This window comes from Scyliorhinus canicula, chromosome 2 (assembly GCF_902713615.1).
Source record: "Scyliorhinus canicula chromosome 2, sScyCan1.1, whole genome shotgun sequence".
Taxonomy (NCBI): Eukaryota; Metazoa; Chordata; class Chondrichthyes; order Carcharhiniformes; family Scyliorhinidae; genus Scyliorhinus; species Scyliorhinus canicula.
This window is the reverse complement of record NC_052147.1, coordinates 276022771-276050106: the sequence shown is the minus strand read 5'-3', so window position 1 is coordinate 276050106 and position 27336 is coordinate 276022771. Positions and strand designations below refer to the sequence as shown.

General features: G+C 45.0%; 1 protein-coding gene across 1 annotated transcript in view; it reads right to left on the bottom strand.

The window, feature by feature from the left end:
• Positions 1-10499: 10499 nt before the first annotated feature.
• The window catches only part of LOC119962154 (galectin-8-like), a 52076-nt gene continuing 35239 nt past the window's right edge, over positions 10500-27336 (bottom strand). The window contains exons 3-5 of the mRNA XM_038790090.1: positions 20687-20894; positions 17391-17521; positions 10500-10782 (exon numbers count right to left, since the gene is read on the bottom strand). Of these exons, the coding sequence (XP_038646018.1) occupies positions 17402-17521; positions 20687-20894 (328 nt within the window). The 3' untranslated portion in view covers positions 10500-10782; positions 17391-17401. The remainder of the gene's footprint in view (positions 10783-17390; positions 17522-20686; positions 20895-27336) is intronic.

Sequence of the window (27336 nt, the reverse complement as noted above, 5' to 3'; positions counted from 1 at the left end):
AGAGCGCAAAACTCCCCAAGGATAAAGAGAGAGACCACCATGTGTCCGGCCTCTCTTGGACCTGGTGCTCCGGCAACGTCCACCTCCAATTGCAGCCCCACAAGAAGCAAATTCAAATTCAACGCCCGCTACCAGACGGATGTGCCCAGCTGAGCAGCAGTTACTTCTACAGACCCGATAGACCCAGATTCGATCAACGGCCACTGTTCCTCTGACCTAAGCTGGGTGCCTGAAGTTAAGTACAGGTTGTCATAGTTGATAGGTGTAGTTTAACTAGTAGTGTCTATGTTGCATGATAATTGCGTGTGTAAATAAAGTACCCTTGATCTTGAACTAACTAACTGGTGTTTGGCTCTTTGATCGATATCCGGTTAAACCTTGTGGTGGTATCATTTGATAACTAGTGACTCTGAGCAATATAATATCGATATCCAAAGAAAGAAGGGCATCCTTATTGATTGCCATATTTATAGCAAGTAAAAAATGCAACAGAGTGTCATCCTGGATTCTGTGCTCAAGTCTCTGGAGTGGAACTTGAATCTGCAATCTATTGTGCCAGACGTGAGGGTGATACGCTGACATTCTATCATTCTAAACAGTCTCCTATGACAGTTCCTCCCTCACTGCCTCTTTCTCACTCTGCCTTCCTTAACAGACATCAAGACAAAACCACCTTTTGCCATCTGCTTTGAACGCTAGACTTTACAAGACGGTATATTTCAAAATGTCTCCTTTAACGCTCTGGAAAAGATGGTGAGGTCACCCAGAAGGAGGCACATGTGATCTGGTTGCCATGGGGGAGAAACTCAAATCGAAACCGATTGAAATATCAAGTGATGGGGTGGCACGGTGGCACAGTGGTTAGCACTGCTGCCTCATGACGCTGAGGTCCCGGGTTCGGAGTTTGCATATTCTCCCGTGTCTGCGTGGGTCTCACACCCCCAACCCAAAGGTCTGCAGGTTAGGTGGATTGGCCACGCTAAATTGCCCCTTAATTGGAAAAAAAGAAATATCAAGTGACAGTTTTCACCCCGGGAAGCTGCTTTTTTGAGAAACAGAGAAAGAGGCAAGATGGATATTGCTGTGAGGATTGAGACAAAACAGCTGCCGCTGTGAAGAGAAGTGAAGGACTGTTTTTGTGCTAACAACCAGGATGCTTGTGAGTATTTGTGTTCTGTTTGAAAGGAAGGGGATAGGACTTTCCTCTGTGTACACAAACAGGTGCCGGACTGTGGCGACTAGGGGCTTTTCACAGTAACTGCATTGCAGTGTTAATGTAGGCCTACTTGTGACACTGATAAAGATTATTATGTTGCCGTCAAGGACAGAATTTGTCCCTAATTGCCCTTGAACTGAGTGTCTCGCTCGGACATTTCTGAGGGCAGTTAAGAACAGTACAGCACAGAAGTCATCCTCATTGCCGTGGGTCTGGAGTCACATGTCGGCCAGACCAGGCAAGGATGGCAGATTTCCTTCCCTAAAGGACATTCGCAAACCAGATGGATTTTTACAACAAGCAATGAAAATTTCACGGTCACCATTACTGAGACTAGCTCTATGTTCCAGATTAGTTAACCAAATTTAAATTCCATCCAGCTGCCATGGTGGATTTGACCCATGCCCCGAGAGGATTAGCCTTGGACTGTTGGATTACTAACGTGGTGACATTACTGTCATACTATCATCTTCCCGGTTTCAGCAGCAGAAACACAGATCCACCCATCTTATTATTATAGATTATAACTTTGGAGTTATCCTTGTAAAGGTGCAGTGCACAGCAAAGAGGGTTGTAAGACTTATTCGATTGTACTAGTTAGTAAATGCTGAAGTATCTTTCCTTCAGTTTGGTGCATTTGTTGCCTGTTTGGTCTGTGTTGTTTGGTTTGTTTTTACAGTAACAGTCTTGAAACATGAAGGGCGGGATTCTCCATCAGCCGACAGCAGAATCGTGAAACGTGATGGGGCGGAGAATAGGGCGTCAGCCGAAAATTGAGGTCAGCGCCAAATGGAGCATCATGCTCCAGTGCCTCAATAGCAGCATGAATGCATTCCATGCCGCGCGCCAGCTTGGGCATGCAAAGTGTACAGTAGCATGTATCAACATATCATTAACGGGTCTGACTCAATCGTCTCCCAACTCCTGTGATGCTCCGCCTCTGCCAGGCAGAAGTGATGATGGAAAGTTTCACTTGTGGTCTTTAAATTCAGGGAACAGGTGCCGCAGCTGCTGAGGTAGAGAGATGGGGTAAGAAAAGTTCCCAAAAGAACAATGGTGGGCTGATGGTTACGCCGCTGGCTGGTGGACATCTGCCAGGGCCAGGGAGTGTGGTGGGGGGTGACCAAGGGATGGGCCGTGGTGTCGGGTTGTCCGAGCCAGGGAGACTCATGCTGACCAGGGAGACTGTACAGCATACCTGCCGGATTATGGCTCACCTGGAACCGCGGAGGTATGAAGGACACCCAATCATGGTAGGTGTTGGGATAATGGTCACCTTGAATCTCTTCGTCATGGGGTACTTCCAGCCATGAGTGGGTACTGTAGTGATATGCATTAACAAGTTTACGTGTAAATATGTATACCCTCCGACCAGTAGGTGCACGTGACACTGTAGCCTCGGGGGTGTGGGGGGGGGGGGGGGGGGGGGGGGGGGAGAGATCTTGAGGAAAGACCATCGTGGTCAGTCGGGTTTGTATTAGTTCCAGTTTTATAGCATTAGTTTCCTACCCAGTTTTATATTCTATAATACAATCAACTAGTCTTGGAACTGAATGTTCTTTAGTATGCCGGCTCAGTAATTGTCTTTGTACAAGAACATAACATGGTACCAGGTTTGAGGTCAAAACTAAAAGATCAGAAGTGTAAAGATTTGAAGGACACAGTCTTCAAATTTGGTGAAACAGTGCTACAGGGAAAACATGGAACATCAAAGGTAAAAGAAATATCGTCGAAAAAAAATTCTCTGAAATCGCAACACCAGTGCAAGAAGAAGATGGGTAATTTAAAAACTCCAGAACAACTTCTGGTAACCGGTAATGTTGGTGGCAATTGTCACGCATTTAGACAAGTTTACTCTGTATATCGCAGCTCTAGGATTGAGGGCGCAGCCAGATGAAAGAAAGATAGCGTTGTTGTTAACCACAGCAGGCCCGCATGCGATTGAAATTTATAACACCTTAGTATATCAACAAGAGGACGATAGTAAAAGCTTTGAACTCATTATAAAAAAATTGATGAGCATTGTACGCCGAAAAATAATGAAACTTTTGAGTGATATATATATTCAGAATGGGCATGCAGAAGACGTGTGTGTCCTTTGATAGCTTTCTTATCAACCTCAAGTTAAAAGCACAAACGTGTAACTTCGCGACTTTACAATCTTCAATGATTCGGGATCAAATTGTCTTTGGAGTAAATGATGATAAGGTGCGTGAACATCTCTTATGAGAAAATGAGCTTCAGTTCGCAGACGCGATTAAGATTTGCCACGCTAGTGAAGTAGCTGTGCAACTGTGCATTCACTGCACAAAGTTTTGCCAGGAATATTGGGAGCCATTTCGATGCCATAGATATTGTGATTCACTCAAAACTAAAACGTGGTCTCAGCAGTGGCGGCCATTTTAAATGCTTGGCAAAAGCAGCCATTACGAGCAAAAGATGTGGAAACAGGCACCTGCCAAGGCAATGTCCTGCTTATGGCAAAATTTGCACAAAGTGCAAAGGAAAAAAATAATTTTGTAAAACAATTTTTCACAAGCAAAATGTTAAAGCAGGGAAGTCAATTAATCCAATTGATAACATTAAGTTGGAACATTTTTTGTTGATGTAGTCTCGGATGAAGACAGGGCAAACACCGCCAAAAAGAACAAAAAGTGATAAAAGCGATACTGGAATAGTGACAAAGGACGAATGGGCATTTTCTTTGTTGATAAATCGATGGCTTATCACTGTGAAGAACCGCTATAATGAAGCCCATGCACCAACCAGGGGCGTTATCGAGCGGTGCATCAGCGTCCTGAGAGTGTGGTTCAGGTGTCTGGACCGCTCTGGATGGGCCGTTCAGTATAGCCCCAGGAGGGTCTCCTACATCATGGTGACCTGCATCGCACAGCAGAGGGACGGCATGCTGGAGGAGGATGAACTCCAGACTTCGTCCAATGAGGAGGAAGCAGAGGAGGGCCATGATGAATGGAACATGGGGTGTGGGCAGCCACAGGAGGCCACAGAATATGTGCGCCAGGGCCGCCACGCACGAGACAGCCTATTCGTCTCTGGATTTGTCGTCTAGGTGACCTGGCCACCAGGCCAACCATTCAGTCCCATTCCACCCCGGCCAACCACCCCCTTCACCACCCCCCTTTCTGCACTCCATCCACCCACCCCAGAACCTGAACCCTCCTCCGTGCTTCCCACCAGCTTCACCACATGGTGTTGGCCTTGGGTTGGCAGTATCAGCGGGTCTCAGCCATGGGATAGAGGGTGATGACAACCTGCAGTGCGATGAGCTCTGATGCTCTGCATCATTTGACTAAGTCTGACCCCTGCCCCGGCTAGCACATTCCACTGCCTACCCGGGTGATCCCTGCATGTGCGTTGGCCATTCCATTTCATGGGCCCATCGACCCCCCTGGGCAGGATGTGTGGGGATTGGGTGCAGGGGGTGCACAAGAAGGTGGTTGGCTATCGGGGTGGTTAACAGTGCTGGGTCTCTCACTGGGTAGGCCTTACTACATGGCACCCCCACATATCTGTCCCTGTCCCATGTTACTCCAGGGGCGACCATAGGGGTAACCTCCGGCGGCCCTGGGGACCCTGACCCATGTCCTCCTCACCCGCATCCCTCACCACCTGCCTCCCAGCCCCCCACCTAGCACATCATCTGCACCCAGTCCAACCCATCCCTCACACCCTACAGACAGAGGACTGAGGCAGTTCGGAACGGTGATGAACAGGTGATTATTAATGCCATTTACAAGTATTGCACCATGCCTAACCCTAACACTAACCTATGTGCTTCAACCGTGCCAACTTAACTGGTGTCTATCCTTCTAACCTTACATGTCCTCATGCTCCTTCCAGGTATCCCCCAGGTGGTGCATCGAAAATGGAGGTGGCCTGCTGTGTATCCCACTCTGTGACCTGGGTCCCCTTTGGCAGCCGTCCTCTGGAGCGAGCGAGCCTGGGTGGGCCAGGAAATCTTCCAGGTGTCACAAGTGGAATGATGCCACTCTGTTCTGCCAGTTGCCCATTGGATGCACCAGGGACAGGTGGGGAGATTCAGAGGCGCTGCGGTGTTTCTGCACCTCTCCTGAGAGTCACTGGCACGGGTCCCATCACCTCCTCCTCTCTCAGGGTGCCCGATGGCCTCCAGGCTGTACCTTGGGTACAGGGGTGCGGCCAGAATGAGCTTGATGGGCTGTGCCAGTCCTGGAGGCACTGCCAGTCCTGGATGCCCGCTCTCGTCTTGACCAGGGTCTCAATGTTTGCGGTCATGCAGCACAGGGACTATGCTATGTTCCTCTGGGATGGCGCCACATCACTTATGGACAAGCTCAGGAAAGGCAGCACCGAGGCCAATGCCCTCGGTGCCCGCAACCTTGACCCATTCTGTCTGGGCCAAGCTCTGGGGCGCCGCAGCAATATCCATGTGGCCCTGGTACATTGCTGCCTGTGTCATTGCTGCGCTATCCAGTGCATTGAACACTGTCCGCACAGAATGGCCCAGGCCATGGGCATCTTTTTAAAAAAATCTTTTTAACTGGCTTTTCTCAAATTTATAAACAGTTGTTAATTATATACATTACATTTTTCTTGCCCGCGCTAATTTGCTTCATTTTACAGAGGTTTGTTTTGTCCTTCATTTGACTCACTGTACATACATTTTGCTGCCCTCTGGATCGGTCTATGATATCCCCCCTTCCCCCCCCCCCCCCCCCCCCCCCATTGGTTTCAGCACCATTCCTCTTGTGGTTTCCCCATTTTTCTGGCCTTGGGCATCTTGACCTATGGCCATGATCCTCGCACCCAAGGCTTCCACTGTGGATGCTACCATACGCTGTTGGCCTGGACGGCACGCATTGTTGGCAATACCTCCTGAATCTGCAGGTGGTTGAACTCCTCCAACTGCCCCTGCAGGCGCTGGAAGGCTTCTGACACCCCCTTGTGTAGGTCCCATCTCTGCGCCTGCATCCACAACACTTTTCCAAAAGCCTGAGCCATCTGGACAGCAGATAGTCCGTGAGGCCAGGCCGCCCTCCGACCATCTGCCCCCTGGCAGTTCCTACTTCCATCTGATGTACCACAGCATGTGCGTCATGCGCCCCCAGATAGTGGCCCAGGGGCCTCTTCACTAAAATGCCCAACCGAGGTGAGTGTCTCTGGGATGGTGGAGGGTGTTGGTCACACCAAGAAAACGGACAAGATACATGGTTAGATTGCAGATAGGCGTGATGTGGGGGTGAGGGCTTAATCTTGTGCCATATGGACATCACTATTCATTGTGGGCTAACTATGCCAACCTCTGCCTCGGCGTCTGCCCACTGTTCAACCCCACCGACCAGGTCTATCACCCTCTGCCCTGGGACAGTGAGGGGCCACAGAACCAGTGTGCCCCCTCCTGTCTTTTCCAGTTCCCTGCAGTTGTGGGCCAGCTCTTCCTGGGGGAACAAATAATGCACAGAGACACTCGGACACAGGCAGTACACAGCATCTGAGCCTAGTGGACTGTGTGTGAAGGGCACCCGGGTGTGGAGTGGTGCCAGGAGCATGGTGGCGATGACTCACCTCGGCCACCCTGAGGTCACACAGCTTTTCCTGCACTCCTGGCTGGTCTTCGAGGTGGGGCCCTCAGCGTTCATGGCCTCTCCCACCTCTGCCCAGGCCGGTTGACATCGGTGGGTGGCAGCTTCCTTTCTACCCCAGGGAACGTGGGGCTGAATTCTCCGTCATTGGGATTCTCCATTTTGCCAGCAGCCCGGGGGTTTCCCGATGGAGTGGGGTTGCCATACAATGGGAAACCCCATTGACCAGCCAGCGAAACGGAGAATCCCAACGGCGTGCAGCACCAGAAATCTGGAGCGGCGGGACGGAGAATCCCACCCATGGGGCTTGATTCTCCACTGCCCAGGCCGCCCCCCCACCCCCCACGATTCTCCGGCCCGGATGGGCCGAGCGGCCTGCTCACGCCGGCGGCAACCACACCTGGTCACTGCCGGCATGAACATGGCGCCAAAGGTGAGTTTGTGGCTTATGAGGGGCAGAGAGGGGAGCGAGCACCACGGCCACGCTCGGGAGGGGACTGGCCCGCGATCGGTGCCCACCGATTGTCGGCCCGGCATCTCCAAGGGACGCAGTCTTTCCCCTCCGCCGCCCCACAAGATCAAGCTGCCATGTCTTGCGGGGCAGCGGAGGGGAAGACGGCAACCGCGCATGCGCGGCTGACATCATTAGGCGCCGCCGGCCGCGTCATTCTCGGCGCGCCGGGCCTTGACGCCAGCGACAAAGTCCGGCGGCCGAGATTTACGGAACACCACTCCTAGCCCCCGGGGGGGGTGTGTGTGTGTGTGTGTGTGGAGAATAGGGGGCGAGGAACGGCCTCCGACGCTGTCGTGAAACACTCCAGGTTTCACATGACAGCACGGGCGTTGCGGAGAATTCCTCCCTTGGTGTCCCACTTCTCCTCCATGGCATTCAGCAATGTCTCAAGCTCTGAATCGGCAACCCAATAGTGCCTACCGGTCCACGTGGGTGGGTGGGGGGGGGGGGGGGGGGGGACCGGACTGGTAGCCACTCTTCAAGGTGCCATCTCATTGGTGTCAGTCCCGGCCTCAGCACTTAGTCTCTGAAATGGAGAACCCTCCCCGAAGTTTTTTTAATCCTTTAGTTCTGCCCGTCACTGGGAAATGCATTTCTCTACAGAGATCGTAACAAATTGCAGCAACTCAAGCAAGGAAGCACTAATTCCCAGCACAAGGCTTGCACAAGCAAACATGATTAAAACAGATCACCAAGTTATTATCGCAATTTGTGGAACTTTGCACAAATTGGCTGTTATGTTTCCTACATTACAACAGTGACTATATTTTAAAGTACTCCATGGACGGCAGAGCTCTTTGGAAAGCCCTGAAGGTGTGAAAAATGCTATATAAATGCAAGTCTTTTTTTCTTCTTTTTAAAGTCCCATATTACGCATGCATTGAGCTGAAAGCTTACTGCTCTGCCAGTTCCGTTCTGAAACCATTACCTGGGAAATGTACAACAGTGATCCATGACACTCTCTCCTACTTGTCCTCTCTGTATGCACACTTACCGAACAGTGGCCCAAAGTTTTGGTGCCACACCATCTATTCAGCAATTACGTAATCTGAGGATTTTAAACTTCAGTGTGAAGTTTTAAAACTTGGCACTGAATCCACAATTCCTTGAACCATTATTAGTTAGTGAAACATGTTTGAGTTGACAATGTGCATAAAGCTTCAGCTAGGGCAATACTTACTTGATTTGTAATTGGTTATGCTTCAGTAGTTCTATTGTGGTCTGAATTTGAATATTTCATTCTGCATTTTATATTTTGGGGCAGCTGTTTAGCTTTGTACTTGTAAATTAATGAGATGCACTTACACCTTACAGGTGTGATCAAACACCTTAAGCACTCCAAAATTAATTTGACATTGTCAGAAATAGAAGATAACTTAGCAAAATTAATAAAATTAATGCTTTATGCAAAAATGTGGAGCAGCCAAGTAGAAGTAGAAACTTTGATTTAAAAGCAATGGCGGAATATTATGGAGTTTGAAGCACAGCAACAGGCCATTTGGCCCAATTGATTCATGCCAGTGTCTGTGCCCATATCAGCCAAGCCCATCCCTCTTCATCTAGTCCGATCAGAAACCACTATCATTTGAACATCCTAACAGATCCCCTAAAGCACAGCTCTTGGTGCTGTTATGAGTCATTTGTTAACCCAATAGGGCCTATTTTAACTCCTGCCCAGATGTTATTTGAACACGGTGAGAAGCAGGTGGCAAAGCCACTGGATCCTCCACGACATCAAATCCGAAGGTACTTAAAACTCCCAAGCCTGATCTGCACAGGCTATGAGGAAAGTAGGTGGAAGTGGAGATCAGCACGGGACAAGGGAAGGCTCACGCTTTCCTTGTGAGGTTCGGAGGAACATTTCTCCTTCATGTTGTCGACAAAGAAGGAAAAACAATTACCTCTCTGGGCTTCTTCTGATTTGGCTTTTTTTTTGCCGTTGGGTTCTATGAATGATGTGGCAGTGAAACCATATCCTCAGGTTAAAGTTGCAATTATGCCCAATCAAAAGAAGGACCCCAGAGAGTTTTCCAGTAGCTGGGTGTCCGTCTCACCTATCTAAAGTGTAGCTGAACCTGTGGGGAAGACGACAATGATCATTTTGATTGCTGGATCATTCAGTTTCCGCTGTGGAGATCAATGAGATAAAATCAACCCTCATAATCTATGGCCAACAGCCTTTATCTGTGCATCGGTTTTAACAATTTGAGGCTCGTCTTTTTTGAAATGGGTTGATCAAAATTGAATGCAACATCCAAAATCAATAGTTTGCATTTGACAGTACTCCACAGCCTGGGAATGTACAGCTATCCAGATGTACCTTTTACCTTGGCAGTCTACAATGTAACGTTCAAAACCTTAACAAGAAATATCTTGTTATTTAATTTTCTGCTTAGAATAATACTTAGCTCAATGTTGCACGCTAGGGATCCAAGATACTGCTCCAGAAGGTGCCTTTGAAAAATATCACCCTCTTTGTAAAATTCTGCTTTGCCAGACAGCTTGATATCATCTGCACACTAAAATAACCTCACTGAAACTATTAATATGCATAAGACAAATAGTAACGAGGTCTCAGGGTGGATGCCTGAGGGGTCCATCAGTTATAGCAGCTCAGTTAGAACTGTTTAATTGTTAACTACAGTATGCTTCAAATTATCCAGTCTATTTATCATTTAATTTTATGATTTCCTGTTTGATCTTTAGAACTTCCATTTTAGTCGTAAGTTTCTTGTGGATGATTTTTTTTTAGAAGGCAAGATTGTCAGTCACATTACCTCAGAGAATTCCACTATGACTGTTAGGCATGATCTGCCTTTCATGAATCCACTTTGGCTGAGATATATTGCTTGCTCTCTTGCCAAATTTCTTGAGTTACTTTCTTTGTAACGGACTAACATGTCTTTCATTACGGATGCTGACCTCACGGACCTATACACTAATTTCTCCCATAATTCACTCTCGTGACATATTAAAACATTAGCCACTTTCCAGTTTATTTTTGGGAGTTGTGTTTCTTTGCATCATAAATGTTGTAAAAGTACATCAGAACTCACCTATTTTTACCCTTGTTTTTTAAGGACCTGTTCAATTGATAGTTATTGTTTTCATTTTGAATTTGCAAATATCCCTTATGTGATTTGATTTGAAAACAATGCCTTAAATTAAAATGCAGTGAACACTGTTGATTTGTTAAAAAGGGTATTATTTTAATAGTCCAGCTGAAAATAATGTAGACTGAACAATGAAGCTTTACAAAAGTAACTCTTCCACAAAACCTAACATTCATTCCTCTATATCTAAAGGGAATCAATATCGGCGTTGTATGAAACAAATCTAAAAAATCATCACACAAATTAACAAATATTCAAGTATAGACAGAACAAAATGCAGAAGCTGATAAATTGCTATTTTAACTCTTGATGTGTAATTCAACTTTGCTTTAGAAGTTTCATCTGTTCCTTCACCAGCTATAGGAAAAAGCATTTGGGGAAAAATATACATAATTCAATTAATACCAATGCAATAATTTGCATATACAGGCACAATTTACTGTCAATGTAATAAACTCAGAATAAATATGATGTTTAATTGCAGTGTAATCAATTGGAAATACATGCAGAGTTTAATGACAGTAAGATAATTAGGTGTAGCGCACAGGTTTAATGGTAGTGTAATAATGGATTTTTAAAAATCAGAGTTTTAACATCAGTGGGGATAAATTGAGTGGAAATGTTGGGGTTAATTGCATTGTAGCAAATTGGATAATCGGGCATGAACCTAGTGGTGGTGTAATAAAATGGTCAAAGCTGCAGAGTTGGATGGTAAAAGTAGAATATATTCAGCATGCATGAGATTAACGATGGTGTAATAAATTGGTATGAGTGCAAGTCCAGAAATTCCTGGTTAAGGAAATTGCCAATTGCTTCTTTGTTGGGGCAGGAAATTTTGATGGGCTGTCCCCAATCCTTCGTCTGTCTAGTCTCCTGATGGCCAGATTCTTGTGTTGTCCCATCAGCATTATATAAATTAAATTTGCCAAGGGTTTACAAGGGGTCAGACTCCACCAATTTTGACATGTGTGGGTCTCTCCACCATATGGGATCAGGAATTGGCAAGTTGCAGAGTTCAATGGTAGTGCAATAAATTCAGTATAAATACTGAAGTTAATGGTAACATCATAGATGAGGTGTTCATGGCATAATGTTAATGATGGTAGAATAAACTGGATGTACATGTAATGTTTAATTCCAGTATAATAAATTACAAATTAATTAATTATAAATGAAGTGGTTAATTGCAGAATATTAAATTATAAATTTTTAATTTAGGTATTTAATTGTAGTATAATAAATTGGATATAAATGCAGTTTAACTCCAGTATAATAAATTATAAATTAAAATTAATTATAAATGAAGTGTTTAATTCCAGTATAATAATTGCTTATAAATGCAGAGGTTAATAGCTGGATAATAAATTAAATGCACATGCGGGAGATGAATGGTGATGGAATAAATTAAGTATAGAAACAGAATTTGATGGCAAGTGCCATACTATATAAAAGTTAGATGTTGCCTATTATCATTGCGGCATAATGTCCCAAAAAAAATCCCTCTTCAGAGATATAAAAAATATTCTGAAGGATATTTACAAAAGACAGCAAGTGGAGACTAATTATTTTGTATTTAGGTATGTTTTGTGCTTCTGTTTCGAGGAATATAAATGCATGGATTAAACGCCATCTCTATGTGAAATCCCTCATTTTTCCAGCGGGGAGCAGTCTTTCACCACCTCTGCAGTAATGTTCATGCCACAAACTGGCCAGTAGTATGTACCTCTGATAATGCAGATTTCATATTTCTCAAAAGGTTAACTATTGCAGCCGTTAGTCTAGCTGTAGGGTGCGATCCAGTTATTTAGATCTCAGCCATACATTTGGAAAGTTCATTTCCTGGACAAGGTCATGACCAAACTTGTGGATGCAGTGCTCAGAGAGTTTTATTCAATAGTGTAAAATACATGATATTGGCCAGGATCCACCACTTCCTGATCTTCCTTTCCAAATTTCAGGGCAGCCCATCCACTATTTCCGTTTTACATTATTGGCAAAAGTTAAACTTACCCTCAAGCATCTTGCGGGTGTGCAGGCATGAACACCACCAAAGTCAGTTGGTTGAGATCATTCCAAGAGCAAATTGGAATCCTTCCCTCTAGGGTAAGGCTTGTAAAGATGTGTAACTTCATATATGTGAATCAATTGTTTACAGAGAATAATCCACTTAGTTCACCACTTTTAGATTCACTCCCATTTGCAATGTTCATAAATTAAGCAGCCAGCACTATTTCTGTAATCAATGCCATCTCTTAACCCTTCCATACAACTTTCAATCAGTACTCAATTCGTTTGCACTGAGTGCTGACTGGGTTGCATTTGAGTGTTAAAGTGAGAGTTTGGTGACTGAGGGAGTTAGGTGAGGAGGGAGCAAGGTGCTCCTTACATTTCATTTCCTACATTTCCTCAAAGAGCGTGAAGGGAGCCGGCAGTTTACAGAGAGTGCAGCTGACTGGGAGCAGAGTCGGAGGGCAGAGTTCCAGTTGGTTCACAGGGCAGCTACATTCTGCAAGATAAGAGTTGTTTGTTTTTGGGTTTTTTTTTATTTTTAATTTTTAAAAATGTTTGTGTTTGTTTTGTTTTTTGGGGGTAGCAAGCTTTTTTTGGATCATTTAGCAGAATCACCAACTTTAGAGGGTACACTTGAGAGAGTAGCAGCAGTATATATATATATTACACCTATATATATATATATATATATATATATATATATATATAAGGGTGTTTAATCTTTTCTTTTTTTTCCTTTGAAATCTCTTTGGGAATTCAGAACAGAGGGGATGGAGGCTAGGGCAGTTGCATGCTCTTCCTGTAGGATGTGGGTGGTGAGGGACACCACCGGTGTCCCTGCTGACTACACCTGCGGGAAGTGCAGCCAACTCCAGCTCCTCAGAGAGCTGGAGCTGGATGAACTTTGGATCATCCGGGAGGCAGATGGGGTGATAAGAGAGGAGTTACAGGGAGGTAGCCACACTCAAGGTGCAGGACACGGGTAGCTAGGTTACAGTCAGGGGAAGGAAAAGGAACGGGCAGACAATGCAGGTCCACCGTGGCCATTCCCCTTCAAAACAAGTATACCGTTTTGGATGCTGTTGGGGATTACCTACCGGGGGGGTGATGACCTACCGGGGGAAGGCCGTAGCGGCCAGGTCTCTGCCACTGACCCTGGCTCTGTGGCTCAGAAGCAAAGGAGGAGAATAGAAAAGCAATAGTGAGAGGTGACTTGGTGGTTAGGGGAACGGATAGGAAATTCTGTGGCCGCGAAAGATGACTCCAGGAAGGTATGCTGCTTCCCGGGTGCCAGGGCCTGGGATGTCTCGGTTCGAGTCTACAGGATTCTTAAGGGGGAGGGTGAGCAACGAGAAGTCGTGGTACACATAGGCACCAACGACATAGCTAAGAAAAGGGATGAGGATCTAAAAAGTGATTTTAGGGAGTTAAGTTGGAAGCTAAAGAGCAGGACAAGCAGAGTAGTGATCTCAGGATTGCTACCGATGCCACGTGCAAGTGAGGCAAGGAACAGAGAGTGACTGCAGCTGAACACTTGGCTACAGCGCTGGTGCAGGAAGGAAGGCTTCAGCTATGTGGATCATTGGGATATCTTCTGGGGAAGGTGGGACCTGTACATGAAGGACGGATTGCACCTAAACTGGAGGGGCACCAATATCCTGGGTGGGAAGTTTGCTACAGCACTTCGGTAGGGTTTAAACTAGTTTGGCAGGGGGATGGGAACCAGAGCTATGGATCAGAGGATAGGGTAGCTTTTGAACAAGCAGAAATTGTATGCGGCGAATCTGTGAGGAAGGATAGACAGTTGATAGTGCAAAGTTGCACTCAGTGGATTGGGTTAAAGTCTGTCTGTTTCAATGCAAGGAGTGTCAGGAATAAGGGAGATGAGCTTAGAGTATGGATCAGTGCTTGGAACTACGATGTTGTGGCCATTACGGAGACGTGGATTTCATAGGGGCAGGAATGGTTGTTAGATGTTTTGATGTTCTGGGGTTTAGATGTTTTCAGAAGAATAAGGAGGGAGGTAAAAGAGGAGGGGGAGTGGCACTGTTGATTAGGGAGTGCATCACAGCTGCAGAAAAGGAGGTAGTTGAGGAGGGTTTGTCTACTGAGTCAGTATGGGTGGAAGTCAGAAACAAGAAAGGAGTCACTTTATTGGGAGATTTCTGTAGACCTCCCCCAATAGCAGCAGAGAGATACAGGAACAGATTGGGTGGCAGATCTTGGAACGGTGCAGAAATAACAGAGTTTTGTCATGGGTGACTTCAACTTCCCTAATATGGACTGGAACCTCCATAATGCAAATGGTTTGGATGGAGCAAATTTTGTTAGGTGTGTACAGGAAGGATTCCTGACTCAATATGTAGATAGGCCGACTAGGGGAGAGGCCATATTGGACTTGGTGCTCAACAACGAACCAGGCCACGTGTCAGATGTCTCGGTGGGAGAGCATTTCGGTGACAGTGATCACAACTCCTTGACCTTTACCATAGTCATGGAGAGGGATAGAAACAGACAGTATGGGAAGGCATTTAATTGGGGGAGGGGGAATTATACTGCTATTAGACAGGAGCTGAGGAGCATAAAGTGGGAACAATTGTTCTTGGGGAAATGCACAACAGTAATGGGGGGGTTGTTGAAGGAGCACTTGCTGCGAGTGCTGGATAGTTTTGTCCCACTGAGATGAGGAAGGAATGGTAAGGTGAAGGAGCCTTGGATGACAAGAGAAGTGGAGCTTCTAGTCAAGAGGAAGAAGGAAGCTTACGTAAGGTTGAGGAAGCAAGGATCTGGCACTGCTCCAGAGGGTTACAGGAAGGAACTCAAAAATGGACTTAGGAGAGCTAGAAGGGGGCATGAAAAAGCCCTGGTGGGAAGGATTAGGGAAAACCCCAAGATATTCTACACTTGTGAGAAATAAGAGGATGATCAGAGTGAGATTAGGACCGATCAGGGATAGTGGAGGAAACTTGTGCCTAGAGTCTGAGGAGATGGGGGAGGCCCTAAATGAATACTTTGCTTCAGTATCCACTTGAGAGAGGGACCTTGTTGCTCATGAGAACAGGGTGAACCAGGTTAATAGACTCAAACAGGTTACTATTAAGGAGGATGTGCTGGAAATTTTGAAAAACATCAGAATAGATAAGTCCCCTGGGTCTGACGGGATATACCCAAGGTTACTACGCGAAGCAAGGGAGGAGATTGCTGCGCCGTTGGCGATGATCTTTGCGTCCTCACTCTCCACTGGAGTAGTACCAGATGATTGAAGGGAGGCGAACGTTGTTCCCCTGTTCAAGAAAAGGAATAGGGGGCAGCACGGTGGCCAAGTGGTTAGCACAACCGCCTCACGGCGCTGAGGTCCCAGGTTCGATCCCGGCTCTGGGTCACTGTCTGTGTGGAGTTTGCACATTCTCCCCGTGTCTGCATGGGTTTCGCCCCCACAACCCAAAAATGTGCAGAGTAGGTGGATTGGCCACGCTAAATTGCTCCTTAATTGGAAAAAATAATTGGGTAATCTAAAAATTTAAAAAAAAAAAAAAAGGGAATAGGAAAATCCCTGGGAATTACAGACTAGTCAGTCTTATGTCTGTGGCGAGCAAAATGCTGGAAAGGATTCTGAGAGATAGGATTTATGATTATTTAGAAAAACATAGTTTGATTAAAGATAGTCAGCATGGCTTTGTGAGGGGCAGTCATGCCTCACAAGCCTCATTGAATTCTTTGAGGATGTGACGAGACACATTGATGAAGGTTGGGCAGTGGATGTGGTGTGTATGAATTTCAGTAAGGCATTTGATACGGTTCCCATGGTAGGCTCATTCAGAATGTTAAGGGGCATGGGATACAGGGAAATTTGGCTGTCTGGATACAGAATTGGCTGGCCGAGAGAAAACAGTGAGTGGTAGTGGATGGAAAATATTCTGCCAGGTGGTTGGTGACCAGTGGTGTCCTACATGAATCTGTTCTGGGACCTCTGCTCTTTGTAACTGACTTGGATGAGGAAGTGGAAGGGTGGATTAGTAAGTTTGCCGATGACACGAAGGTTGGGGGAGTTGTAGATAGTGTTGAGGGCTGTTGCAGGTTACAACAGAACATTGACAGGATGCAGAACTTGGCTGAGAAGTGGCAGATGGAGTTCAACGAAATAAATGTGAAGTGATTCATTTTAGAAGGTCGAATTTGAATGCGGAATACAGGGTTAAAAGCAGAATTCTTGGAAATGTGGAGGAATAGAGGGACCTTGGGGTCCACATAGATCCCTCAAAGTTGCCACCCAGATTGATAGGGTTGTTAATAAGGCGTATGGTGTGTTGGCTTTTATTAACAGGGGGATTGAGTTTAAGAGCCGCGAGGTTTTGTTGCAGCTGTATAAAACCCTAGTTAGACCACAATTGGAATATTATGTCCAGTTCTGGTCGCCTCATTATAGGAAGGATGTGGATGCTTTGGAGAGGGTACAGAGGAGATTTACCAGAATGCTGCCTGGACTGGCGGGCATGTCTTATAAAGAAAGGTTGTGGGAGCTAGGGCTTTTCTCACTGGAGCGAAGAAGGAAGAGAGGTGACTTGATAGAGGTGTACAAGGTGATGAGAGGCATGGATAGAATGGATAGCCAGAGACTTTTCCCCAGGGCGGAAATGGCTGTCACGAAGGGACATAATTTTAAGGTGATTGGAGGAAGGTATAGGGGAGATGGCAGCGGTTGGTTTTTTTTACACAGAGAGTGGTGGGTGCGTGGAATGCACTGCCAGCAGAGGTGGTGGAGTCTGTGTCATTAGGGACATTTAAGTGACTCTTGGACAAGCACATGGACAGCAGTAAATTGAAGGGGTCTAGGTTAGGTTGATCTCAGATTAGAATAAATGGTCGGCACAACATCATGGGCCGAAGGGCCTGTACTGTGCTGTACTGTTCTATGTTCTATGTACTCATGTGATTACATTAAAAGTTATATTTACCTATTTTAGCCTCAAAGTTTGAGAACATCAATACTTTCAACTTGTATATCTCCAAAAACTATAACAGTATCTGGCTTCCAATCTTCTAATCGGTGTGGGTAGTCAAGGATATGTCTTCCATTCACAGACACCTAAACAAAGAGTTTGTAAATGATAATTAATTCTCAAAACAAAAGGCCAACAAATGATATGTTTGACACAGCATCACAGTATATAACACATTCCAATGAATTGTAGCTTCTGATTTAACTTAGTGAAGGGTTCCAGTGCTATAACTTGGAAATTCTACTCTGCCCATCCATATCGCAGAGATTAAAGTTCAATGGCATAGTTACATTTTAAGGAATTTTGGGCTATAATATTCAGGTACAGCACATATTGCTTCGAGATACCAGTTTAACCAACGTACACACCTATTTTTACAATTCATTTACGGAATGTGGGCATCGCCGATTAGGCCAGCTTTTATTACCCATCCCTAGTTGCCCTTCAAAAGGTGGTGATGAGTTATCTTCTTGAACCATTGCAGTCCCTGATGTGAAGGTACATTCTCTGTGCTGTTAGAGAGGGAGTTCCAGGATTTTGTTTTATTAACTTAAAAGATACAGTTTGCTTTCTGGAAGGGTTTAAACCGGCTGATAAGACGGGGTCAGAATCTCAGGAAAAGCCAGTCTTATTCAAGTGACAATGCAGAGTGCTGGGTCACGCCTTAAAAAGTTTTTTTTTGTTTATGGGATTTTGTTTTTGAATTGGAACAGTTAAGGGCGAATTCATTAAGGGTTATACATAGATTATTATAGCTGTGTGCGGTCTTTATGTTTGTAATTGATAAGAATTCTTGCTGTGTGTGTTTATATAAATGTTAAATAAGTTCTTAGAATAAAGCTTATTTTGATTAAAGTGTCTAGGAAGACTTGAATAACACCTGAAGGGTAGGTAGGGTCTTGTGCTCACCCAAGCCAAATTCAACATAAAAAGTTATAGATCAGGTGAACTCCATAACGTACTTTGGAGTTTTTAAACCCTGGCTCATTAGAGTTATTTATTTATTTATTATGATGTTCCTGTTTGTTCTTGCTCTTGTGTTGGTTTGTATTTATTGTTCATAAATATAAAAAATTACATTTTGGAAGGTCTAAACAAATATGAGGTAATGCAGTTTGGAAGGTCCAATGCAGGTAGGGAATATACAGTGAATGGGAGAACACTCAAGAGTATTGACAGTCAGAGAGATCTAGGTATACAGCTCCACAGGTCACTGAAAGGGGCAACACAGGTGGAGAAGGTAGTCAAGAAGGCATACGGCATACTTGCCTTCATTGGCCGGGGCATTGAGTATAAAAATTGGCAAGTCATGTTGCAGCTGTATAGAACCTTAGTTAGACCACACTTGGAGTATAGTTCAACTCTGGTCGCCACACTACCAGAAGGATGTGGAGGCTTAAGAGAGGGTGCAGAAGAGATTTACCAGGATGTTGCCTGGTATAGAAGGCATTAGCTATAAGGAGAGGTTGAATAAACTCGGTTTGTTCTCACTGGAAAGACGGAGGTTGAGGGGTGACCTGAGAGAGGTCTACAAAATTATGAGGGGCATAGACAGAGTGGATAGTCAGAGTTTTTTTCCCAGGGTAGAGGGGTCAATTACTAGGGGGCATAGGTTTAAGGTGCGAGGGGCAAGGTTTAGAAGAGATGTTCGAGGCAAGTTTTTTTACACAGAGGGTAGTGGGTGCCTGGAACTTGCTGCCGAAGGAGGTGGTGGAAGCAGCGACGATAGTGACGTTTAAGGGGCACCTTGACAAATACATGAATAGGATGGGAATAGAGCGGTACGGACCCCGGAAGAGCAGGAGATTTTAGTTTGGACGGGCAGCATGGTCGGCACAGGCTTAGAGGGCCAAAGGGCCTGTTCCTGTGCTGTACTTTTCTTTGTATAAATGCCTTAATAAAAATATTATTTTTAAAACATGGAGTACCGATTCATCAGCTGATGGTGGCCAGTACGTGGTAATCAGTAGGAGGTTTCCTTGCCCGTGTTTAATCTAAAGCCATAGGACTTCATGGGGTCCAGAGTCGAAAAGCATTAGTTGCATTTTCTCTTTTAAGATGCTGACTGAGTTTCCATGTATTTCCAGGACCGTCTATATTTTACATCTGATCTCCATCATTTGTAGCTTAGGGCAGAATCTTGTTGTGGCATCTGGGGTCTCATCTGCTGGCTGGAGATGAATTTGTTTTGGGAAGGGTCGCTGAACCACACATCAGTCAGGCAGTGTCAAGCCCACCGTTGGATCGTACCGTAGAATCAAGACACCAGGGTGGGAATACCGCCTAGTGAGAGCTGCCGGAAAATCAGAGGTTAGCAGCTCTTGTACTCGGCAGCTCCTGAGGCTACCGCTGGGGCCGAAAGGACACCATCCTGGAGTCCCAATATCGTGGCGGACCCAGGCTACAAGTGAGTAATGTGGGACAGTGGGGTTACTGGGTGTGGAGAAAAGAGAGTGTGGGGGATATTTAAGGCTATTGAAGCAGCAAATGTGATCTAATTATCTGCAATTATTGTTCTCGCCCTGAAGTGTGATCTGCTTCTTACCTTACCACTGTCATTACGTTAATCTACAAGAGAATATTAGATGTAACTATACGAATTAAGCACCTTAACAAAATACACTAAACCATGACACATTTGATAACAGGTTTATTTCACACAATGCTAACGGAAGAAAGTGAATGCATTTTTGGTATCTATTAATTCTTCAGCTGCTTCATTTAGATCAAAATTCAGTTCAGAAAGTGTTTCTGGGTGTCCCTTCTTAATATACAAATTATATGAAAGTGCTGGAACAATTTCATTATGCAAAAGGAGCCTGAAAGGCAATCACCCTGTGGGTAAGCATCTGGCCTCTGCTTAAAAATTCCACACAATGAGACGTTTGGAGATATAAGACATTGTTGGCATAAATCCATATCCTACCATTCTGAGTGTTAGATATTGGTACTCCACCATGCCATGCTGCATATACATGTACATATGTTTGACTGGCTGATGAATTGGGTATTAAGGGGAGCAGTGTAATTTACAACTTTGGTATCCCATGTTAACGTGAATGGCGAATAAGTCAGACATAACACAAGCTACATTTACGAGCTTTGCTGCACTTGGAGGATTATTCAGTTTAAGGAAATAAGCAATTAAAAACAAATTATTATTTCAGATTACAATCTATCATTTTCATTAAGATTTTTATTCTCCGCGTAGAACAAATCACAGATTACTGAAAAGATTGAAAAGACAGTACCTGGAAAGAGTTGTTCCACACCATGAATACCAGCTTAAATGGAGAATTTCTGGAAGCAATCTTTTCATACTTCTCACCCTGAAATCCCCAGCCATCTGGTCCCCGAGAATTAAATATCACTTTTTCAAGCTCCTCTTTAAAACGGGGATTGAAATGGAATAAAATGTCTGCATCAGGATGGTCACCCTTTTGAAAATTAACATCGAATCTAAAGAAAGTGGTAACAATGTTATCGACTACAAAGCAATGGAGAATGTTGATCAGGGATAAACAACACCAACATAAATTTATATAGCACCTTTGATGAAGTAAGATGTTTGATAAAGTATAATGCTTCACGGGAGCATTATAAACAAAAATCACATAGGGAAATGTTAGGTCAGATGACAAATGTTTGGTCAAAGAGGTAGGTTTTAAGGTGTCTTAAAGGAGAAAAGAGAGATAAAGAGGTGACAGGTGTGGGGAGGGTGTTCTAGAACTTAGGGTATGGCCACCAATAGTAGAGCCAAAAAATTAGGAATTTACAGGAAGCCAGATATAGATAAACAGATGTCCCAGAGGGTTGTGAGGCTGCAGGAGATTACAGAGATAGGAAGGGGTGAAACCATGGAAGGATTTGAAAAAAGTAAATTTCAAAATCTAGACATTGTTTGACCAGGAACCAATGTAAATCCGCAAGCATAGGGGTGAAAGGTGAACAGGACGGTGCGAGTGAACAGGAGAGGCAGCAGAATTTTGGATAGCCTCAAGTTTACAGAGTGTAGAATTTAGGAGGCCAGTCAGCAGTGTATTGGAATAGTCAAGCCCAGAGACAATAATAGCAAAAATGACAGTTTCAGCAGCAAATGAACTGAGATAGGCAAAGTCTGATGACGTTACAGAGACAGAAAAAGGATGTCTTAATGACAGCGCAAATATCTTGTTCGAAGCTCTTCTCAGGGTCAAATATGAAACCAATATTAAAAGCAGACTGGTTTTGTGTCAGACTGCTGCGAAGGAGAGAGTTAGAGTTAGGAGCTAAGGAACTAGAGTTTGGTGTGGGAACTGAAAACAATGGTTTCAGTTTTTCTAATATTTAATTGGAGGAAATTCCTGCTTATCCAGTACTGGCTGTGTTGTTCCTTGTGTCTTAATAAAGCTCGTAGTCTTAAAGTTGAAGTAGATGCTTTATTGTGAGTTTGTTCTCTCTTCAGTGCTTAACTTAAAGTTACATCTGTGCTGCTAGTCTATCTTGCTACAAGCTCCCGTTCCTGTGAAGTGTGTCCTGACTTCCTGTTCGTGTATTTATATCTCTCCCGTGCTCCCTCTAGTGCTTGTTCAGTTGTATTGCATCTACACTGACATATAATCACCACATCCCCCCTTTTTTCTTTACATATTTTCTGTACATTGTTAAAGAAAATGTACAGGCCGCACCTGGAGTACTGCGTGCAGTTCTGGTCACCACATTATAGGAAGGATGTGGAAGCTTTGGAAAGGGTTCAGAGGAGATTTACTAGGATGTTGCCTGGTATGGAGGGAAGGTCTTACGAGGAAAGGCTCAGGGAATTGAGGTTGTTTTCGTTAGAGAGGAGAAGGCTGAGAGGTGACTTAATAGAGACATATAAGATAGTCAGAGGGTTAGATAGGGTGGACAGTGAGAGTCTTTTTCCTCGGAGGGTGATGACCAACACGAGGGGACATAGCTTTAAATTGAGGGGTGATAGATATAGGACAGATGTCAGAGGCAGTTTCTTTACTCAGAGAGTAGTAGGGGTGTGGAACGCCCTGCCTGCAACAGTAGTAGACTCGCCAACTTTAAGGGCATTTAAGTGGTCACTGGATAGACATATGGATGAAAATGGAATAGTGTAGGTAAGATAGGCTTCAGATGGTTTCACAGGTCGGCGCAACATCGAGGGCCGAAGGGCCCGTACTGCGCTGTAATGTTCTATGTTCTAAAAGTGTACAAAGCAGTTAGATTACTTATGATGTGTATCTATACAAGTAATGATGATATTGGATATTTTACAAAGCCAATTAATATTTATGAGTCCAATCTTAATAAAAACATTTATGAGTCCAAACTTGATGAATTTGTTCGTTGAGTTTTTTCTTTTTCGTTGTTGACGTGGTGATATTGATACTGCAACTCCACTGTGAATGTTGTTGGTGTTCTTGTTTTTTTAAGTAACCAATTAGTCATCCCGAGGTGTTTGAATGGGCGAACCACTGATGTTGACTGACATGGACTTTTTGCTGTGCTTGTGGTATCGATTTAGTGTGTCATCTGCCTTGAAAGCTGGTGTGCTTGCTTGTTCTGGAGCAGATGTGAATTTGTGAGATTCGTTGTCATGCCATGGCATTGTTTTGCAGTGTGCTGTGGAATTGTCCTTCATGTGCAGAGTTGTACCATTTTGTACAGGTCGTTGTTTCATTGTTGTTGTTTCTGTCTTTGTTGTTTTTGTTGTCGTTCTTGTTGCTGTTTTTGTCATTTCTGTCTTTGTTGTTTTCATTGTCGTTCTTGTTGTTTTTGTCGTTTCTGTCTTTGTTGTTTTCGTTGTCGTTCTTGTTGCTTCTGTTTTTGCTGTTTTCGTCGTTGTTCTTGTTGTGCTTGCTGTTGTCTTTGTTATGCTTCTTATTGTTTTTGTTGTTCTTCTTGTAGTTTTTGTTGTTGTGCTTGTAGTTTTTGTTGTTGCTGTTGTTGTTCTTGTTTCTGCAGTGCTTCTTGCGAGTTTTGTTGTTCTTATTGCACTTCATGTTGTTTTTGTTTTGCTGTTGTTGTTCTTCTTTCTGCTGTGCTTCTTGTGGTTTTTGTTTTTCCTGTTGCGCTCAACGAGTGTCCCGTGTGGATAATTTGACACATTGTCACAGTTATTGGTGCGAGTATCCTTTGTGGTAACTGTTACATTGAATGTTTCGTCTAGAGAATAGTGAGAATGATCTGGTGTTGCATTGATGTTGGTGACATCAGTCATTTGTGGTGGATTTGATTCCTCTTCTTTGCTTCCTTTGTACTCCTCTTCTGGAGTCATTTGTGGTGGATTTGATTCCTCTTCTTTGCTTTCTTGGTGCTCCGCTTCTGGATTCAAATCTTCACGATTTAATTTTCTTGTTGGTCTTGGTGCTCCTCTTCTGGAGTCAAAATCTTCACGATTTCATTCTCTTGTGGGTCTTGGTGCTCCTCTTCTGGAGTCAAAATCTTCAAGATTTCAATTGATGTGGTCTCTCTGGACTAATGAGTAGCCCTATTCTGTGCTTCTGTACAAACGAGCTGAGATCTGTCAGTCTCGCTGTGATCCTGCACCTCCTGTATGTCGAGTGTGATCACATTGTCACTGTTTTCGCATGCAGTGGGTAGATTTACATTGTCTTCTTCTTGATTATGTGAGCTTGGTAGACTTTCATAGTCTGCTTCTGGTTGCTCAGATACGGTGGGTTGACCGTCATGGTCTTGTTCATGTATGGTGTTCGCTATGGAGTGTTTGCTTGCTTCCATTTTGGAGTCTTTCAACGAGCTGCCTGTGGAGGCTTGCGTCACTCTCTTTGTGGAGGCTTGCGTCACTCTCTTTGTGGAGTCTTTCATCGCTCGCTCTATGGAGTCCTTCATCGCTCTCTCTGTGGAGCCTGCCATTGCTCTCTGTGTGGAGTCTTTCTGTGCTCTCTGTGTGGCGTCGTCTTCGTCTTGGGTATTGCTGTCATCCAATGTATCGACGATCTGCCATGGCACCATGGTATTGGATTCATCTACCATGAGTAGAGTCGTGTTGAGCTTTGCGACCATGTTGCTGATGCTGTGATCTGCATATCCGAATACCTCAACCAACTCAGCCATGTCTGAGTAGTATTGTTCGAAAAACAAATCATCTTTTTTTGTTTCGGATTTGGTATCGTTTTCTTCATCTTTTTTCGTTTTGGAATTGTTATTGTTCTCTTCACTTTGGGTGGTGCATGCGCAAATCGATCTTCCTTTACTGTGCGTTTTTTTGTCCACTGCGCATGTGTGCATGCGCGCCTTGCGCATGCGCAGAACCATCTTCAAATGGTGCAATCTTTCCTTTCAACTGGGCATTCGCGGCTTGCGCATACGCAGAACGATCCGCGACCAAAACTTTTTCTAACTGCGCATGCATGGCTTGCGCATGCGCAGAACGCAAAACGGCTGATTTTAACTGCGCATGCGCGGCTTCTGTTTCCTGTGCATGCGTAGATGCTGATTTTCGTCTTTTGTTCCCCGGAGACTGTAAAATGTGCTCAGACGCCATTTTACAGTGGATTTCAGCGTTTTTTTTTTGTGAAAAGTTCGATCTGGACTTTTCACTCGCGATTTCTAGATTGAACCCTTTCTGTTCTGATAGTGTTTGTTTGAGATTTGCATCACTCAGTCCCTCTGCAGTTTGGTCTCTCAGCATACAGAACTGTTCAAATTCCATACAGTGCTCTTCAAATTATTTTTGTATTACTTCTAATTTGGTGCTGTCTTCACTTTTCAAGTATTTAAAGCAATTATATATTTCTCTAGCTTCATGTCCTGCGATGTGCAGTGCTATTTTCATTTCTTCTGAGGCTGCTTCTAAATCATTAGCTATGATATATAGATCGAACATTTGTTTAAATATTTTCCATTTGTTACTTAAATTACCGGTTGTGTTCAGCTGAGGTGAACACAAAAAAACAACACAATATATATTAATGTTTAATAAAGTATCGTCACAAAAAATTTGGACCCACTGGCACCAACAGTGGAGTGAATGTAGGGCCCAGAACATGCTGCATGAGGTTGCAGACAGAGTTTGGGTGAAACTGGAAGGGGTTGAAGATAAAGATTTTAAATTTAAAAATGAAGCTGACTCCTCCCATGGGACCAGTCGCATGGGACTCCTCCCCTCTGCCAACCATAACTTTGACAAATAGCTCAAAAAATGGCAGACAATATGGTTTTGGTGATGGAGAAGATATAGATTGAAACTCTCTATTAGGTCAAAATGGACATAGTTGGGCACTCAGCCTGAGTGAATAGGCCAGAGAGGAGGAAGGATTCATTGGAAATTGCGCACCGTTTATGTGAGCTGAAAATGATACCTCTGGTCTTCACACTTTAGTTGAAGAAGGTTGTGGCTCACCAATAACCTGATATTGGAAAGGGAACCATTCATAATGTCTGCTGGTTATAAGGGAAATTGAATGATCAGGTCATGGTTGCAGAAAGTTAAAGGAGCAGGAGATAGCCATTGTATAAAAGATGAGCCTGGTCCGGTGAGGTGACCATCAATTCACAAGACACGTGGTTGGAAGTGAACAGTGGTTTTAATAGTCTTACAACTGAGCCTGCCTGCGACGAGATGAACTGGCAGCAGGCTCACAACTGCAGATCTTTATACTTCCAGTTAGTGGGAGGAGCCATGGGCGGAGCCAAGGGTGGAGCCCAGTACAAACTCAACATCTCCCCCTATGGGCAGAGCCGCGCAACTTCTAGTATACCGAGCTTACAGAGACACAACACATACAATATAACAGTGTGAATTACTAGGATTGTGATTCACCACATTCACCCCCTGTAAAAAATCAAGTCCAGCGGGGGGTGATGGGTCTACAAATTGAGTCGGTCCGGCGGTCAAGTCGTCCTCTGAGATCCACGAAGCACCGGGGTTGCAGCCTCTTCTGGTGGCTGGGTGGTGGCGGTCGGCGAGGGTACCATGGCGGACTCCGGGGGTGATTCGGTCCGAGCTTCGTACCCGACTGGTTCGACTGGTGGCGGGGAGCGCCGGAAATCCATAGGCGCGGGGGTGCGGAGCACGGGCAGTGAACCTGCAGTCGTGGGGGCACCGGGCGCAGTGGATTGGATGGGGTGTAGTGTGAGGGGCGCCTCGGCGGTAGTGGTGACGGAGTTGGATCCTGCAGGCGCCAGGTCCCGGAGGGAAACAGTGTCCTGACGGCCGTCAGGGTATTCGATGAACGCGTATTGGGGGTTCGAGTGTAGTAGGAGCACTCTCTCCACGAGTGGGTCAGTTTTGTGGGTCTGGACGTGCTTCCGGAGAACCGGGCCCGGTGTCTTCAACCATGCTGGGAGCGAAACCCCCCGTGGTAGTGCCGCTGGAAAAAACAAATAGCCGCTCGTGAGGGGTCTGGTTGGTGGCAGTACATAGGAGGGACATAATAGCATGGAATGCATTGAGGAGGACCTCCTGCCAATGGGAGGTCGGGAGCTTCCTGGACCGGAGGGTCAGTAGGTCAGTCTTCCAGACCGTCGCGTTCTCCCTCTCCACCTGCCCGTTCCCCCTGGGGTTGTAGCTGGTAGTCCTGCTCGAGGCAATGCCCTTGTCGAGCAGGTACTAACGCAGCTCGTCGCTCATAAAGGACAAACCCCTGTCACTGTGTACGTAGCTGGGGAAACCAAACAGGGTGAAGATGCTGTGCAGGGCCCTAATGACTGCGTGGGAGGTCATATCAGGGCACGGGATAGCAAAGGGGAAGCAGGAGAACTCGTCTATGACGTTTAAGAAGTACACATTCCGATTGGTCGAGGGGAGTGGCCCTTTCAAATCGATGCTCAGGTGTTCAAAGGGCCGGGAGGCCTTTACCAGGTGGGCCCTGTCTGGTCTATAGAAGTGCGGTTTGCACTCTGCACAGATCGGGCAATCCCTGGTGATGGCTTTAACCTCCTCGGTGGA